Here is an 18446-nt window from a genome sequence, read left to right as displayed (position 1 = left end):
GACAAAATATCTACCAATTAGACTTGATAGACGACATATTAGTCTTTCAATCGGTTTTCTTGTTTCCGGTTAAACTAAGAACATGTTTAGATTATCTACTCATACAAGCTGTCTTTCCATATTATGATCCAACCACGTAATACTACTTATTATTGGTTAAACGCTAGATAACCAATGAGTCAATTTTGCTTTCATTTTGCTTTGCGTGTAAAATTCGTTAAGGACAATATATGAAGAATTTTAATGTAATCAATAAATATTTTATTAAACCAATTTTGTTCAAAAAATACAAGTATATATTGAAGAAAATACTACACTAAGAGCACTAATTTCAATAGTTTAAAATTTAGATTTAATCCATATATTTTAATTTGACATAACTTGTTACGTCTATTTTTATAATGTCATGGTTAGTCCAAATTGTTAATATTGTTAACTATTTTGACCAAAATGTTGATGCGAAATGTTTCTTAAAGCCATTACCTTCCAACTAGACGTGTTCATAGGCAGGGCTATCCGTCCAACCCTGAAGGTTTGCCTGAAATTTGGGAGGATATGGGCAAAATATTAGGCCCAAAAAACAAACTAGGGAAAAAAATCAAGCCGATTTAAAATATGGGTTGAGTTTGGACTCGAACACTCAAGGCTTGAACTCGACTCTTTTTCTATGTGTATAAAATATTATATTATGTTATTTTTATATACATGATATAATTTATAACGCATAAAAACTAAATCTATAGTAATATATAATACTATAATGTAAATATTAAAAAAATGTTAAAATGTCTATTTATAAAAGTTTAATAAATGAAAAAAAAATAAAAATATTAAATATTAAATTAAAAATAAAACAATATTTTCATAAAAATTCAAAAATAATAATATGGGCGGGCTTAAAATGAACACGGGCCAGCCATTTATAAATATGAGCAAGTTTTGACAAAATTTTAGGTTTATACTTCACGTTGGGACAAGATTAGACAAGTATAAAGTGTATTAATATCATACTTAAACTTAGCCTGGCTCATGAGTACTTCTACTTCCAATTCATTATGCTGACGTGAATTTTTTTTGTCAAAAGAGAAAATTTAACATTAATATTTTAATTGAAATAATTAACAAAATTAATTATTCAGGCTATTTAATATCATTATAAAAGTAAAGAGATTAAATTATGCCAACTTAAAGTAGATGGATCAACACAAGAATTTGACCAAATATAAAGTTGATTTTTGGTAATAATAAGTTGAGTAAATTGCACTAGTAGTAACCCCACTATTAGTGAATTTCTTTTTAGTCACCCAACTATGAAAAGTTACAAAATGATCACCCAATTATTAGTAAATTTCTTTTTTAATCATCAAACTATAAAAAGTTACAAAATAATCACCTAAGTATTCAATTTTGTTTATGTTGGTCATTAGTTGGCTAACAGTGGCAGCTTTTAGAATTAGCATAATAACAACTTTAACATTTAATATTTATACATTGTGTCATTTTAATCTTAATTCTAAAAAAAATCTAACCCTCAACATTTACATATTATGTAAATTAGGTGACCGAAAAAGATAAACTTGAATAGTTGGCCGACTATTTTGTAACATTCTATAATTTAGTGATAAAAAAAAAGTTACTAATAATTGGAGGAATACTTATAAGTTTTACCCGGTTTATTAACCCGACGGCCCGGTTCATTGCCACCGTTAATTTTGCCGCTATAATAACGAGGGCAAATTTATAAAACCCTAACTATAAAACCCTTGTGAAGTTCGCAATTCTAATGCATTTCCTTAGCATATCTACTTAATTAAAGTAAATTCCGGGACAAACAAGCTTTATTGAGCGTGAGAGAGACAGCAATGGAGGTCGATAGGGAGGACGGACGCTCGCAGAACCAATTGAGACCTCTCGCCTGTTCTCGCAACATTCTCCATCGTGCTCATGGCTCTGCCAGTTGGTCTCAAGGTACTTCATTTTAGAAAAAAAATGAAATTTGGTGAGAAATCTTAGTATTTCGATTATAAATCTGATATATACATTAATTTAGGAGATACGAAAGTACTTGCTGCTGTTTATGGGCCGAAAGCTGGAACTAAAAAGAATGAGAACCCTGAGAAAGCTTGCATTGAAGTTATTTGGAAGCCAAAAACAGGACAAATAGGTGATTTCTTAAAATCCATTTTAATTGTTCTTGCATTTGAAGTTTGGTATGCTGGGAATTTCCAAAATATCTTACATTGGTGTTTAGGGAAACCGGAAAAGGAATATGAGATGATATTGAAGAGGACCCTAGAGAGTGTTTGTATTTTGACAGTTAATCCTAATACTACAACGTCAATTATAGTCCAGGTAGGTTATTTGTTAACTATCTGTGAAAAGTATCTCTTGTTTGTGGCCGAGTTGTTCATTGATCAAAGTTTTTTATGTTGTGTCTCAGGTTGTCAACGATGATGGTGCTGTATCCTTTATGCATTTCCCTTACTATTGTTGTACTGTTTCATTTCTTTGTTCCCTAGGTTTCAGTTTTCTGAAGATTAGGCTTCCAGTGTTTATATTCCAATCTTTGTTAGACATGTAACCAGAATTTACATTGGGGAAACTATAATTTTTGAAAGACATTGGCATTGCCCCTGAGAGTGTTCATGCTAGAGATTTTGTTTATCTTTTGCTTAAAATTACGACTCAGTGATTGTTTGCTCACCCCCAACCCAAACGGTTTTGATAGTATGTAGATATGTTATGCATCTTCTTGATGATATCGTGGTAATCCTTGATATTATCTCAAATAGCTTCTCCCGAGTGCCATAAATGCGGCATGTATGGCCCTTGTAGACGCAGGGATTCCTATGAAGCATCTTGCTGGTAAGCAATGCAGACATGCAGCCATATTCATGTTTCATCAATAATGAGTACTTGACTTCTTGCCAATGTTTTGCTGAATTATGCAGTCGCAATATGTTGTTGTGTGGCCAAGAGTGGATATGTTATATTGGATCCCACCAAGCTAGAAGAGCAGGTTATTTTAGAATTCCTTTTTCCTGCACATTTATTCTCTAACTAGAACTTAGCTCATGTGTGAGACTTCTAAGCCCCAAGAAAGGAAAAACAAATAGTATAAAATTTCGTTGATTAACATCAAATTGTATTCAAGTAGTCTGCAGTCTGCACTATAAACTATACTTTGACACCAGTGGCTTTCATTTGAGTGCAGCTTTATACAGAATGAATCGAGTAGTTGGCTTCTTGTAGATTTTGTTTAATTTCTATCTTCTGACCTTTACGTCTTTTATAATAGCAGAAAATGAAGGCTTTTGCATATTTAGTCTTCCCAAACTCTGTCCATTCAGTCCTTCCTGAAGGATCACTAAGAGTGGAAGGTGAACCTATTGAAAATGGGATTATTACATCTGTCACTCATGGTATAATGTCAGGTATTCATTGCTGTCTATTGGTCTATCTTTTTCAAGTTAATTTTATTTTGTGGCTGTGGAATCACATATAATCTTAAAGAAAGGCAATTTTTTTGGTGATTTAAGGCTGCTATCAAATAAATTCAGTGTGTAATTTGCATTTTGGAGCAATAACTTGGGAATTGCTAATACCAGCTTCAATGAAATAGAATTGCTTGCCTTTGAAGTCTTTCTTACATGGGATTAGGGTGCTGTAAAAACTGTGATGTTGTTTTTTGGCCTCTTTCCACTTTTGATTCTAATATTTTCTCATTCAAACCGTTGTCCCAGTGGATGATTATTTTTACTGCTTAGAACGAGGGCGAGCTGCAAGTGTCAAATTGTCTGATTTTCTCAGGAGGAACTTGCAACAGCAGTCAACTGATTCATCCAAAGCTGGGTGACTTTAATAGCAGTTTCGGTCCCATAATCTCAACCGATGAGGAATCCCCGGTTTGTTGAATTTCGTTTTTTACCGGATATTAGCATTAACCATTGTTGTACTGATTTCTAGTTCTCATTTTCTCACTTTCACAACCTCTCTGACCAAAGTGTATTAGAAATTTGATGTAAAGGATATGTAGTTTTATGGCCCCTATTGTTTTTAAGTTGTGATCTTGTTAGTACCATTGTTGATTAATGAATGTGGTATTCCCAAGAGAAGTGATAGCTTACCTTTATTATTTTGAGTTTTTATTTATTTATTATATAATGCCTACTTTTACTCATAAAATTTTTAAACCCTAAAATCGGAGAAAAATGGGCGCTTTAACTGGCTCGAAGTCACATTTTTGTAGTCTTTTAATGAATCAACAGGCTTTTTACTCTCGGTAATTACAATGCTTTCTTAGATTATTAGATTTGATAATTTTAAAAACGGCATCAAAGGAATGTCAATGCAGTAAACTATTACAACAACCGTTTCCCCCAAAGGAACTGTGTAAATTGGATGGTGTTTTCCTTTACCTGTGTCGGCCAGGCTAGTTTTTTACCATTATGTTTAAGTGCAGTAAGTAGGATGCCTAACATTTTTAACAATGATAAAATGGTCTGAACTACCCGTACATTTAGAATTTACTGGCCATGGATTGGATGGTACGGAATTCTTAGCTAACCCATTCACTGCTTGGAGGGGTTTGGTACATGAGAATTTAATTAATGGGAGAGTGATTTTGGTGTTTGGCATATTAAAGGCACTATCTTTGGGATTGGAAAGTTAAATTTTGTCTTTGAGATAAAATTATCTTTTCTTTCTTATTTATTTTTTTCATAAATTTTTTGAAGGTGTTTATTTCATTATTTTTATACAATATTTTTTCACTACAAAATCATGAAAATGGTTTAATTTTAAATTTATTTTAAATACTATCAATTTAAATTTAATTTAAAATTTAAAATTTTATTTTAAATTTAATCCTATAATAATTGAGATAAAGGTATTACTTTTTTATTTAAAATAAATTATTATTTTTTACAAATAAATTGATTAAATTACATATTTGTTAATAATAAACTAACTTTTTATTAATTATAAATATCACTAAAAATGTTAAAATTAATAAAATTTACATTTTATTTGATGGGGTAAGTTCAAAATTTTAATGAATTAAAATTTTTAATATTTTTCTGTATTAACAACAATGTCAATGTTAACTAAATTAAAATTCATGTTAACACTTTGTTGAAATTTTATTTACTTCTTCATATTCTTAATAATCATATTCTATTCTATCTTTTTGGAAATGGAAGAAAAATTGGGTAGGAAAATAAATGATTCTTGAAACAATGCTAGTCTTGAAACATAACTTCTCATTTATGTTAATTTATTTCTTCATTTCATTTTCTACCATTGGTACACTGTCTTCATTAATGGTGCCATTGAGACCATACCATACCAATAACCCCAACTTACTAAATTAAGTTCATAACTACACCGCCAATGTATACCTTTGTATATATCTTTGCCTGTCTCTTACAAGCTTTTCAGTCATAATCCTCCGATATCAGTTTCTTTTTATTCCTATGGAATTCCATGGCAGAAAAACTGCTCATTGCTACATGGATAACGAAAGCAATCCATTGCAATCTCCTCCTCGGCTTTCGATTCGAACTCACCTTGATATGTATGACCAAGATCCCCAGTTCAGCCCCGGAAGTCCACCGAGCCCTCGATCAAGTGCCTCTGCTTTGCAGTTGATGTTGCCACCTGGTAGTCCTGAAACACCATGGACACTCTCTCCTCTTCAAACGCCGTCCCCTGCTCTCCTCTACCATTGCGTTGCTTCTCTTCATCGACAAGACGGAAATATCCACTCGATTGCAATCTCGAAAGGGTTGGTTTTCACTGTCTCTGATAGCAAACGTATCCGAGTATGGAGGCAGCCTGAATGCATCGAGCGGGGTTGTATCAAGACAAGTTCCGGTGAAATCCGGGCCATTTTAGCTTACGGTAACAAGCTTTTCACCGCGCATAGAGACTGCAAGATCAGGATTTGGAACTACACCGTTTCCGATAGTTTCGGGTACAAAAAGATCTCAACACTCCCGAAGAGAAGCTCGTTTCTTTTGTTCCCTAAGACAAGCAGCCAACAACATAAAGATTGTGTTTCTTGCATGGCTTATTACCACGCCGAAGGGCTGTTGTACACTGGTTCATATGATAGAACAGTTAAGGCATGGCGGCTCGTAGATAACAAATGTGTGGACTCATTTGTGGTTCATGAAAGCAAAGTTAATGCCATAGTGGTTAACCAAGATGATGGGTGCGTTTTCACTTGTTCATCTGATGGATCAGTGAAGATATGGAGAAGGTTATATAGAGAAAATTCCCACACTTTAACCATGACACTCCGGTTCCAACAATCACCCGTTAATGCCATGGCGATAAGCTCGACATTTAGCAATTGTTTTCTCTATTCAGGTTCATCCGATGGCACTGTAAACTTTTGGGAGAAAGAAAAAACATCCGGTAGGTTCAATCATGGCGGGTTCTTACAGGGTCATCGGTTTTCGGTTCTTTGTTTAGTGGCTATTGAGAAGTTGATATTCAGTGGCTCGGAAGATACGACGATCAGGGTGTGGAGAAGAGAGGAAGGGAGTTGTTTTCATGAATGTTTGGCTGTGCTTGATGGACATCGAGGGCCTGTTAAATGCTTGGCCGCTTGTTTACAAATGGAGAAAATTGTGATGGGGTTTTTGGTTTACAGTGCTAGTTTGGATCAAACTTTCAAGGTTTGGAGGGTCAAAGTCATGCCTGAAGAGCAAACTTGTTTCGATTTTGCAGATCGTAATGATTCAAAGACGAAGACGAAGACGGAATATGAGATGAGTCCCGTGTTGTCTCCTTCGTGGGTTGAGAAGAAGCTTCGAGGCAATCTTTTCCAGTAAATTTAAGACAATATTTATGTTGGTAGTTCAGTTTGGTTGTTCTTACGTTAGTTCTTTTGTAATGCTTAGATTTCAACTAAGATAAGCCTTGGAATCAGTATTTAAGGCAATCGTTTTCAGGGGGTCATCTCACAAAATTAGCTGTTTTCGTATTTTTTCATGTATTTGAAGGATCTTACTCCATACTATTGTCGGAACATTCGACGATTATAGATGTCAAGAACGGATACTTTAGAAAACGAAAAATCCAAATAACATAACCCAATCACGAAGGGACTACTGCAATACTACTACTTGGACTAGGATATGAGTAGGGATATTGATATGTTGTATGTTTAATATTTTCTTAAACTTTCCACGTAATTGGAGGATACTTAGAGGATCCCATCCCATCCCGAGTATGGATTGAACACGGGTGTTGCATATGGGTACTAAGAAAAGTGAAGAGCCGGTGCAACATAGGTTAGAGAGTCAAAGCAACACTACGGTCTTATATCACTAAAGTATACTATTCATTAGGCCAATGAAATTTCTCTCAACCAAAACGAACCTGTGGAAACAGATGAACGATATATTGTATAATGCTTCAGTTTAGACCAGTATGCAAAGTACCGGATCATTTCGACTAGGAGGTAAGTGTATCAGTGTTCCATATGCTTGGCCACTGCTATCTGTAATGACAAATTCAACATGAACACTAGTATAGAAAATCAATCATTCCATCATGGAATGCATATAAAGTTTTATAAAATTGGTATGAAATAAAGCTCAAATTGGTTCATTAGGAATCGGTTGCTATATTTCTAAACACGAACGTAGGTAGAATTCAGAGAAGTCAGCTTGGTGATGGTCTAGAAGCACTAGTTTGGTTTCTCATTATCCATTCGACAGTGAGAAATTATATCTATTTATGTTATGTTCCTGCATCTTCTTTGCTCTTGTTTGGAAGATGAATACACAGAATTCGAGTTGATATAAACTTCTATTTCAAGTCGTTTTACATTTCATATGCTAAACTTTTTGAACAAATACTTTGCTTTCTTGAGAATGAATCGATGCTCACCTCAACAACAAAAATTAGACTCCTTTCACATCCGGAATTTCATGCAAGTGGAACAATAACGTCTAAATTATTCTTCACTGACCATTTTTGAGGGTAGAAGGAATTTGATGATTCAATACTAAGCTCCCAAACCATGATTCTCGAGCACTCCAGCGGTAAGCCTTCCATCCGGCGTTCATCTTCCAGAACTTGTTCTATGAATGAGCTTACCTTCCAATTCAAAGCAATGGAAATTAAAAGAATGAAAGAAATATGTACCAAGGCATTTCAACATAGTTTATGGCGCATATAACTCTTCCAAGGGTAAATTTTTGGAGGACAGAGTCTCAGTCTTGCACACCGAGTTTTCAAGAATTCCATTCACCTTTTTTATAGGTTTCGTTTTTGTTTATGTCTTTTCACTTATTCCTACAGTGAGGTAAAATAATAAGAAACTTAAAAGACGATCAAAGAAGATCTAAGAAATACTAACTTGGAAGCCATCTTCGACAGTGTCAAGCTGTTTAATCGGTTCAAGAGTAGGTCGATGCCAACACTTTAGATCCCGGAGTATGGTACTGTTAAAGGCAAACCCGACATTTCAGCATGGAATCTTCGGAATCTCCGACTTAGTCTGTTTAGATGCCAACCAATGACTTGAACTCCATTACAAACAGGGCCTTCCAAACAAAATCTGCTTTTGTCCTATGTTTGTTTGGCCACAGTCCATGTCCCGAACTGCCTATAAACAAAGACCAGAGTGAAATAAACTACAGCAGTGAGCACATGTAAAAGGGAAAAGAAACAAGCTGTGAATCTAAATGAACTAACTAAAAGAAGCATAACCAAGACATGACCTAAATAAGCTAACTTTCGTTTTCATTTTCATTAGGAAATGCATGGTAAGCATAATCAATACATATATGTATGTATGTGAAGAAGATACCTAATATGCCTCATTTGCTGAAAGAGATCGATTGAGCAGACATTATCCTCATTAGCAAAGTAGATAATTCCATCAAGACGATGAGTTTCGATGTGAGATAATGCCACATTTCTTTGGTGAACTTGTCTGTCTTTTATATCAGTCAGATTTCTCTTACAAACAAGATGTCTATACATAACACTGCTCCTTCTTAGGATGTCAGCGGTTTCCTCAGACTGCAAGTTCATCTCCACAACTATCCACAGTAAAGGAGCTTTAGCCAGCTTTAATGTGTATGCCAAGCGGTTTAAATAATAAGCTTGAAGCGGTCGAGTATATGTCGGAGTCGCAACTATCAAAAGCTTACGAGTTTCCTGATTTTTATTGACAAGAAGTGTAGAATTCGTCATGGCATTATCTAAATTCCCGACATTGTCATCGATCCCTTTGTTATCGAGATTTAGAGAATTACCAACTGTTGATACTATCCCATAAGAGAATGCTTGGCCCTTGAACTGGGATTCGTATAAGAAATGTCCATGGAAATGAATGGTGTTAACCCAATCAAAAGACCAACTATGAAACAGATGAAGAAATGTAAAAGGACCCTCTTCCAAACTTGTTCCTTCTGTTTACACCTGTCGAAAGGCCGAGCTGATTTTGTCGAGAAAACACTGAGAATCAAAGCTTGAGAATCCGATAAACCGAAAAGAGAAGATAGCAATCTACCACCAATTGGTGGATAGTTCTCATTACATGATGCAGGATTGGATAAAGGAGAAGGAACTGAACGTTCAGCCTCCTCCCCAGTATTCGAAGTCCCTTGCCGAGGCAAAGGAGATTTCTTCTAATGGATGCCATCAACACTAGTCTGATTTACTTCTTAAATCAATAAGGAATCACCACAAAACAGCAACCAAATTCTATCAGAAAATAGGTTTACTTTACTAATACGACACTTAAATATATAGCAACGTTTTCCAGTAACAATGTCAAAGTAAACTTTGTTGAACTACAATGAACTGTCTAAGCAACTATATCAATGGTTTTGAAATAACCTTTAATTGAATTACCTTAAGAACGAAAATGGGTATTCAATTTTCGACCCCAAAAGTCTTAAATTGTGGAAGATTTGCATTGGCTTTGAGAGTTGAGAGCCTGCACTGTCGCTCCGTTGCTACTTGCTTTGTTTTGTTCTTAGTAATGGAAATGGAAGAGATTGAGGTGTTTTAATACGTGTGTGTGAGGACGTGATAGCAGCACACGGCATCCATGGCGGCCCGATAAGGCAATCGCCACGGGCGCACCAGTTTTAAGTTCATTTCTGCTGTTTTAGCCATTACAGCTTAGACACTCAACCTTTGTTTTGGTAAGTGGAGTTTGATTATTGACTTTCTAGTCAAATATGAAGTTTATTTCCATTTATGGTATTTTTTGAGATATTATTAAAAATTATTGGTAAGGTGAATATTCGAATATATCATACACAATTATATATGTCTCAGGATTATTTGGATGGTTAGTAACTGAATTTTGAAATCTAAAATGTAATATTAATTTTATTAAAAATAAAAGTATAACAATTAAATTTTAAATTTATAAAAATTATAAAAATTATATTTTAAAATTTTAAATATGTTAGAAATCATTTAATAAATAATATTCTCAATTATTTTTATTTTTATTTTCTGGTTGAGCCTTAGTTGTATCTCACAATTATGATCATAAAAATAAAAATAAAATATAAATTTGAATACAATTAAACACATATTTCCTACTTAAGATTATTGGGTATCCCTTTTTAACAACTTAACCATTACATTTATTTTTCTAACTCTTCTATTCAACAAAATTTTATATAAAACATACATCATCAATTCATCAATGCGAACATTTCTCTTATTTATTTTTTTAATTTAAAATATTATACATATATTTTATATTTGATCAAAATTCATTAAACTTTAACTTTATTCGAAATAAAATAAAATAAAATGACTTAAAAATATCAAATTTTCATAGTTTAAAATTAATATTTATTAAACTATTGAATTAATTAGTAAAAATTATCTAATTTTATTTATATTTAATTTTTAGTGAAATAAATTTATATTTTAAGTTCAATTTCAATAATTAATTTGAAAACTAATAAAAGAATTAAGGGTTAAACGCCCATGAACCGGAGTCGACAGTCCTCCGAGTTTACTCAGATCTGTTTGTCTTTCCTTCCCGACAAATAGGGAGAAGCAGATATAACTAATATTCCTCCATTGCCGTAGCCGTAGCCATAGCCATGGCGATTCGCTCCTTTCTTATTCTCTTTATTCTCTTCTTTTTTTCTTCTTTAAATCCAATCCTTTCTCTTTACGAAGATCAAGTAGGCCTGGTGGATTGGTAAGCTCAACTTCTCGCTTCAATTTCACATTTAACAACAATTCTTGCTCTCTTTTTACTTCATTGAACTTGATTCAAACTCAGCTTCAACTCTTTTTTCTTTAATTTTTTAATTCTAATTAATTTTTTTTTATCTATTAGGCATCAACAATACCTCGGGAAAGTGAAGCAAGCTGTGTTCCACACTCATAAAACTGGTCGGAAACGAGTTGTAGTATCCACTGAAGAGAACGTTGTAGCTTTACTTGATCTCCGCCAAGGCGAGATTTGTAAGTCCAATTCATTTGAGTTACTAATTATCGCGTTTTGTTTTATTTATACTTTTTCTTCAGTTTTTGTTTTCGGTTTCTGTTTTCAGTTTCTATTGAACTCTTGTTTGGTTTATGGCTGGTTTTTTAATGTAGTTTGGAGACATGTTCTTGGGTCTAACGATGTCATCGATGGAATCGATATTGCTCTTGGAAAGTGTAAGTATGCTGATATCCAATTTACTTTTAAAGAAGTAGAAAAAAAAAAGAAGAAAAAAAAACAAAACACTTGTGTGGTTTTAGTTATTTATTGTTCTTGTATTACTTGGTTCGGTTTCTAACTTGTGTTAGTTGAGCATTTGATCGGATATTTTGTTTGAATGACTATTGTTTTCTTCTTCTGGTGTCAGTAAGGGAAGGCGTGACTTCATGCTTGTACAGATGATTATGTTTTGAATAAATTTCATTATTGTAGATGTCATTACCCTTTCATCAGGAGGAAGTATTTTGAGAGCATGGAATCTTCCCGATGGGCAGATGGTGTGGGAATCTTCTCTTCGGGGTCCAAAGCACTCAAAATCATTGTTATTAGTGCCGGTTAGCATCAGAATTTCCATTTTCCATAATCTTTCTAATTAACATAATTTCCCTTTGTATTTTTTGATAGTCTTTTTTCAATGGATCATGGCTTCTGATGTTTTCTGATGGGCTGATTGTATAGGAATCCTCTCTATTAGATTTTCTGTTATACAATCTAGATTATTCTCCTTAAATTTTAATCCAAAAGATTTTAGTTGTCTGTACTATGTAGCACATCCTATTAGGGAAGGCAAAACCCGAACCGTTTGATGGATTCCGAACCAATCCGCTTCGAATGGAGCGGAATTTTTCTTTGAAAACTGGCTGCGGGGTGGGGTGGATTTTTTCTTTTGTATAGTGGGTATGGAATAGTTTTGGTAATTACTTACTCCACCCTACCCGCTCTACTATATGAAATTACTATTTTATCCTTATATATATAAACTATTAAAAGGGTAAAAATGTAATAATTTAATATAGAAAAAAGAATACATATATTTTATGTTTAAATTTTTTTTGAAAAAATCTGTTTAAATATTTACTCATTCTTTTAAAAAGAATGAAAATATTAAAGATGTTTAAAAAAATTTAAATTGAAAAGGAGTGGGGTGGGGCGGAGATGGATGTATCCATCATCCATGGAAGTGGTTGTGGTTTTTAAGATTATACATCCATAGTGGAGCAGGGCTGGTGGTGGAGCAGAGCATTCCAACTGTGGAGCGGTGATGAATTTAGCAATATTCGCCCCCGCTCTGCTCCATTGCTGTCCCTATATCTTATAGGATGAGGCTAGTATATGTATGGAAGTGTTCTTTATTGAATATTTCTTATTGCCGTGACTTTTATCCATTCATTATTGTTTTAACATATATCTTCCAGTAGAACTTCATACCTTCCCTTTGGACAGGCCGTTTGAAATTGTATTTAGCGGTTTACATGGAAATTGTATAATTCTAGAAGCACATATGATTGACTATATAGTATATTGATGTTTTGCAGACAAATTTGAAAATTGAAAAGGATAATATAGTCATCATTTTCAGCAATGGTCGTCTCAATGCTGTTTCCTGCATAGATGGGGAGGTTCTCTGGGAGAAGGATTTTGAAGGAGAAAGGTTAGTCCAATTAAAAAGTTTTATGTTTCAACAGCTTCCTCCTCTTTCAGATTAATTGTATGATTGATGTACATTGACATGCTACTTGCAGTCTCGAGGTTCAGCAGGTAATTCAGCCTCCTGGCAGTAATTTAATATACGTTGTTGGATTTGCTTCTTCATCCCTGTTTGAGATGTATCAAATCAATGCCTTAAATGGAGAGTTGTTGAAGCATGAAAGTGCTGCCTTTTCTGGTGGGTTTTTGGGAGAAGTTTCACCTGTTTTTAGTGAGACAGTTGTGGCCCTTGATTCCACAGGGTTGATTTTGCTGACAGTAAGTTTCCAAAATGGAATGATTAGTTTTCAACAGACGCCAATTTCAAATCTTGTCAAGGATTCCTTTGGACCGGCTAAAATAATACCTTCATCAGTTACAGGAATATTTGCAATTAAAATGAATGCAGTTACCATAGTTATTAGAGTGACAGATGAGAACAAGCTGGAAGTGGTGGAAAAAACAAATCATGAAACATCGATTAGTGATGCTCTCCCAGTCTCTGAGGGCCAACAAGCATTTGCATTGGTTCAACGTGCAGGCCCCGAGATTCATCTCAGAGTAAAGCTTGCTCACAATTGGGATGATAATTTGCTTAAAGAAAGTGTTAAAATGGACCAGCATCGTGGGCTGGTCCACAAGATTTACATCAATAATTATATCAGAACCGATAAGTCTTATGGATTTCGGGCATTGATTGTGATGGAAGATCATTCATTGTTGTTATTGCAACAAGGTGAGATTGTCTGGAGCAGGGAAGACGGTTTGGCATCAATAATTGATGTCACGACTTCAGAACTCCCTGTGGAAAGGGATGGTGTATCTGTTGCAAAAGTGGAGCACAACCTCTTTGAATGGCTTAAGGTATGTGAAATATGAATCTTATAAGATGATTTCAAGAATGTTCTTCTCATTTTAACTGAATGTGTTGGTTGACTGCATGATAACTCTTTTCGTTTCTCATAACATGTTGAATTATCATAACGAAATCCTGAAAGAATAATTAACGAGGCACAAGGAGAAAGAGAGAATGAAATTCTGTATCTCATTCATCATCAAATCTCTAATAATACCTAATAATCAGCTATATTATTCTATTTACATTTCTTAACACTCCCTCTTAAGTTGGAGCATTGATGTTATTCATGCCTAGCTTGGTACAAATATAATCAATTTGAGATCCACTAAGAGATTTTGAAAAGATATCTCCTAATTGATCTCCCATTCTGACATAACCTGTTGGTATGAGCTTTTGTTGAATCTTATGTTTGGTTCGCTTATGAAATACTGGATTGGAAGATATATGAAGAGCAGCTTGATTGTCACTTTATAATTTTCCTGGTAACAACTTTTCCAATCCCAGTTCAGCCAGTAATTGTTGTAACCACATAATCTCACACACAGATTGTTACATAGCTCTATATTCGGATTCTGTACCGCGACACTACACTTTGCTTCTTGCTTTACCAAGAAATTAGATTTCCTCCCACATAAACACAGGAACCGGTAGTTAATCTCCTATCCATCTTTGATCCTGCCGAATCTGCATCAGTGAAGCATTCAATGACTGTGTGCCCATAATTCCGATATAGAAGCCCACGGCCTGCAGCTCCCTTTAGTTAACATAAGATTATGTGCCCATAATCTTTGATGTGGTTCTGATATTGTAAAGATTATGGATAAACATTTCTGAGCCTACTTTTTTCTTTTCTTTGTGTATTCACCACAGAGTTTGCTAAGTGGTTTGTCTACTCTCTAAATAGTATTATGCTATTTTATTGTTAGAAACATGAACTTCCTAAAACGCTCAAACCTTCCATAACTGCTTTCATTATTTCAAATGGACTTGAAGATGCATTTCTTTGGTTATAAATCCTCTTTAACAATGTGTTGACAAGGTGCTCTTTTTCTTAAGGGTCATATGCTGAAGCTCAAGGGAACACTAATGCTTGCAAGCCCTCAGGATATAGCAGCCATACAAAGTATGAGATTAAAAAATTCCGAGAAAAGCAAAATGACCCGAGATCACAATGGCTTTCGGAAGCTGCTTATAGTACTAACAAGGGCAGGGAAGCTTTTTGCATTGCATACTGGAGATGGACATATTGTCTGGTCTTACTTGTTACAGTCTTTACAAAAATCAAAGGTGTGTCAACATCCGATAGGACTAAACTTGTACAAGTGGCAAGTTCCGCATCATCACGCTATGGATGAAAATCCATCTGTGCTTGTAATTGGCAAGTGTGGTCCGAGTTCTGATGCACCAGGTGCACTTTCTTTTGTTGACACTTATACAGGAAAGGAGCTTAGTTCTTTAAGTCTTGTTCATTCTGTTGCACAAGTTATTCCACTGCCATATACAGATTCAACAGAACAACGTCTCCATCTGTTAATTGATGCTGATAAGCATGCACATTTATACCCCAAAACACCCGAGGCTATTAGTATTTTCGAACGTGAGCTTTCAAACATATACTGGTACTCTGTCGAGGATGATAATGGCATAATCAAGGGGCATGCTTTAAGGGGCAAGTGCACTGGTGAAGTGGCTGATGAAGTCTGCTTTGACACCAGGGAGTTGTGGTCAATTGTGTTCCCCTCGGAATCAGAAAAGATCATTGCAACTGTCACTAGAAAACTGAATGAGGTAAAGCGTCAATCAGCATGGTGATCTTAGGAGTTTTGTGGACTTAGTTGCAGTGTACAGCAATATTGCATGAATTGACTGCTCTCACAAGTTAAAGCTTTTGGTTATGCACTTCTCAACTCTAGGCTTTTAACCGTTGCATGAGACTTGTATTGACTTCTTATTTCATAAAAACCAGTTCTGTATGATTTTCTTGTGCTGTAGTGTCATGTGGTTAATGGGGGCTACGGAAGATGGGTAAATCTGGTTAAATGTTTGAATGTTTATTGGTGCCTTGTTGTGAATTTTGCATGTATAAACCATAGTTAATGACTTTTGGTTTGAGTTTTCTAGGTTGTACATACTCAAGCAAAGGTTATAGCAGACCAGGAGGTCATGTATAAATATATATCAAGAAATCTACTTTTTGTGGCAACTGTTGCACTCAAAGGCAGTGGTGAAATTGGATCTGTTACACCAGAAGAATCGTGGTTGGTTGCATATCTTATTGACACTGTAACAGGCCGTATATTGCACCGAGTGACCCATCATGGCTCACAGGGTCCTGTTCATGCTGTAAGTTTACATTATTTTCTCGCATTGGTGTCACAAGCAGCTATGAAAGGGATACAATGGATAATGCTTTTTGTTTATTGTAGGTTTTTAGTGAGAACTGGGTTGTCTATCACTACTTCAATCTTAAAGCGCACAGATATGAGATGTCAGTCATTGAAATTTATGACCAATCTCGGGCTGTAAGTGGACCAAACTTGAGTCATTTACGTTGAACTGCCTGTATCTTAATTCAGTTAAATTTATCTTTTTCCAACTTAAATACTATTTTACAGGACAACAAAGATGTTTGGAAGCTTGTTCTTGGAAAGCACAACCTTACCTCGCCGATTTCTCTATATTCTCGCCCAGACGTCATAACAAAATCGCAATCTTACTTTTTCACTCATTCTGTGAAAACCATAGCTGTGACCTCAACCACAAAGGGTATTACTTCAAAGCAGCTTCTAATTGGTACAATTGGTGATCAGGTTTGTTAGATAGGGTTGCCTTCACTGCTTCTTTATGAGTTATTCATATTTTCTTTTTAAAAGCGTTGGTATTCCTTTATACAAATAATAGCATTGTATGGTACTTCTGTCTGCTGCATGAACTCAACCATGTTTTACAGGTTTTGGCACTTGATAAGCGTTTCTTGGATCCTCGTCGAACAGTTAATCCCACACAAGCAGAGAAAGAAGAGGGCATTATACCACTAACTGATTCATTGCCAATCATTCCTCAGGTTAGTTTCTTTATATTAGCCAGCTTATTTCTTTTAATTTTCATACATGTTAAGTGGTAGCATCGTTTCGGTTGAGAAATACCAATTTATTAAGATTCTCCTTTAGTATCATGCAAGCATGCACCCATGGACATATGCATATGTGGAATCATAACTGACAGTCATTAATGAATTGTTTCCAGTCCTATGTTACACATGCCCTTCGAGTGGAAGGTCTTCGAGGTATAATAACTGTGCCTGCTAAGCTGGAATCAACAACCCTCGTCTTCGCACATGGCGTGGACCTCTTTTTTACTCAACTTGCACCATCGAGGACATACGATTCACTCACAGACGATTTTAATTACGCCCTGCTCCTCATAACAATCGTGGCACTCGTGGCAGCAATCTCTTTAACCTGGACTTTGTCCGAGAGGAAAGAACTACAAGAGAACTGGAGATGAGTAAGTCTCGGCTTAATGTTCATTTACACTTGTGTACTAACAAAATACACTTTGTTTTAGTTGACAGAGATGCTTTTTATGGTTTGAGCTTAGATTTGGAGGTATGTCTCTTCCTGATTTGTAGTACTCTTCTAAATATTGTATCATGCCCGCTCTTAAATGTCGAATTGAATTTTTAGCAATTTGGTGCAAGGTTAAATCAAAATGGATTTATTTGATTATTACTATGATGGAAACTTCTTTCTATCTTTTCAGTTTTCTCAGTAGCTTAACTTAGAATTTCGTTTAGATGGTTGACAAATTTATAGGTACTCAAAGCAAGACATAGAAAAGCTAAAACTTGCTTCGTATTAAATAACTTAAGTTTGAACGATTATGAGAATCAAATTTTTATTTATTAGATAAATAATTTGATTGAATTGTGTTTGAGTACTTTGGTTTTTAGCTTGAATCAAGCCTTATTTTCAAAACTTGATCAAGCTTGAGCAGACAAATACAACCATGTAATAAGGGAATCAGGCTAGAGCCTATGTAATAGAAAAGTTGAACTGCTAATAACATGTTATGTTTTTGCAATTTATTAACTAAGAATAAGGTCTGTTTTATATTTGGTCAAATTCTGCTATTAGACCAGTTGTGGATTTAGTACCTTACTTTAATTTGGTTATTTTTAGTCCTTGTACTTTTAGAATTTGAAAATTTTAATCCTGACCAAATGATAACTATTGAATTCATTAAGTTCTGATATTTTTAAAATTTGATGTGTCAAACATATTATTACATGTGTAATGCTATGTCTTTTAATGATTGTTGTTTGCATTAAGATTAAAATATTGAAATTCATAAAATATAGCCACTAAGAATATCCAATTGGCGAACTAGATTAAATCTATAACTTTAGGC

The 18446-nt window shown here is 34.6% G+C and overlaps 3 protein-coding genes and 1 pseudogene across 3 annotated transcripts; 3 read left to right on the top strand and 1 right to left on the bottom strand.

Annotated features, from left to right (window-relative positions):
- The first annotated feature begins 1738 nt into the window (after positions 1 to 1738).
- LOC107937951 (exosome complex exonuclease RRP46 homolog) lies at positions 1739 to 4115 on the top strand. The gene is made up of 8 exons (XM_016870968.2): positions 1739 to 1968; positions 2051 to 2164; positions 2252 to 2352; positions 2441 to 2461; positions 2793 to 2865; positions 2952 to 3019; positions 3302 to 3434; positions 3744 to 4115. Exons 1-8 carry the CDS (start codon positions 1863 to 1865, stop codon positions 3854 to 3856), a joined length of 729 nt encoding a protein of 242 aa, XP_016726457.1. The 5' UTR covers positions 1739 to 1862; the 3' UTR covers positions 3857 to 4115.
- Positions 4116 to 5433: 1318 nt separating this feature from the next.
- Positions 5434 to 7124, top strand: LOC107937957 (protein JINGUBANG). Its single transcript, XM_016870972.2, has one exon. The coding sequence runs from the start codon at positions 5475 to 5477 to the stop codon at positions 6837 to 6839; it is 1365 nt and encodes a 454-aa protein (XP_016726461.1). The 5' UTR covers positions 5434 to 5474; the 3' UTR covers positions 6840 to 7124.
- Positions 7125 to 7392: 268 nt separating this feature from the next.
- Positions 7393 to 10185, bottom strand: LOC107937956 (probable beta-1,4-xylosyltransferase IRX9H; annotated as a pseudogene).
- Positions 10186 to 10977: 792 nt separating this feature from the next.
- LOC107937971 (ER membrane protein complex subunit 1) lies at positions 10978 to 17770 on the top strand. Its single transcript, XM_016870988.2, has 12 exons — positions 10978 to 11200; positions 11342 to 11469; positions 11605 to 11667; positions 11924 to 12045; positions 13027 to 13142; positions 13234 to 14041; positions 15093 to 15824; positions 16158 to 16379; positions 16463 to 16558; positions 16652 to 16846; positions 16987 to 17100; positions 17283 to 17770. Exons 1-12 carry the CDS (start codon positions 11100 to 11102, stop codon positions 17541 to 17543), a joined length of 2958 nt encoding a protein of 985 aa, XP_016726477.2. The 5' UTR covers positions 10978 to 11099; the 3' UTR covers positions 17544 to 17770.
- Positions 17771 to 18446: the final 676 nt, after the last annotated feature.

Source organism: Gossypium hirsutum, chromosome D13 (genome assembly GCF_007990345.1).
Source record: "Gossypium hirsutum isolate 1008001.06 chromosome D13, Gossypium_hirsutum_v2.1, whole genome shotgun sequence".
NCBI lineage: Eukaryota > Viridiplantae > Streptophyta > Magnoliopsida > Malvales > Malvaceae > Gossypium > Gossypium hirsutum.
The sequence above is the reverse complement of the archived record's forward strand: the minus strand, read 5'-3'. Positions and strand labels throughout refer to the sequence as shown.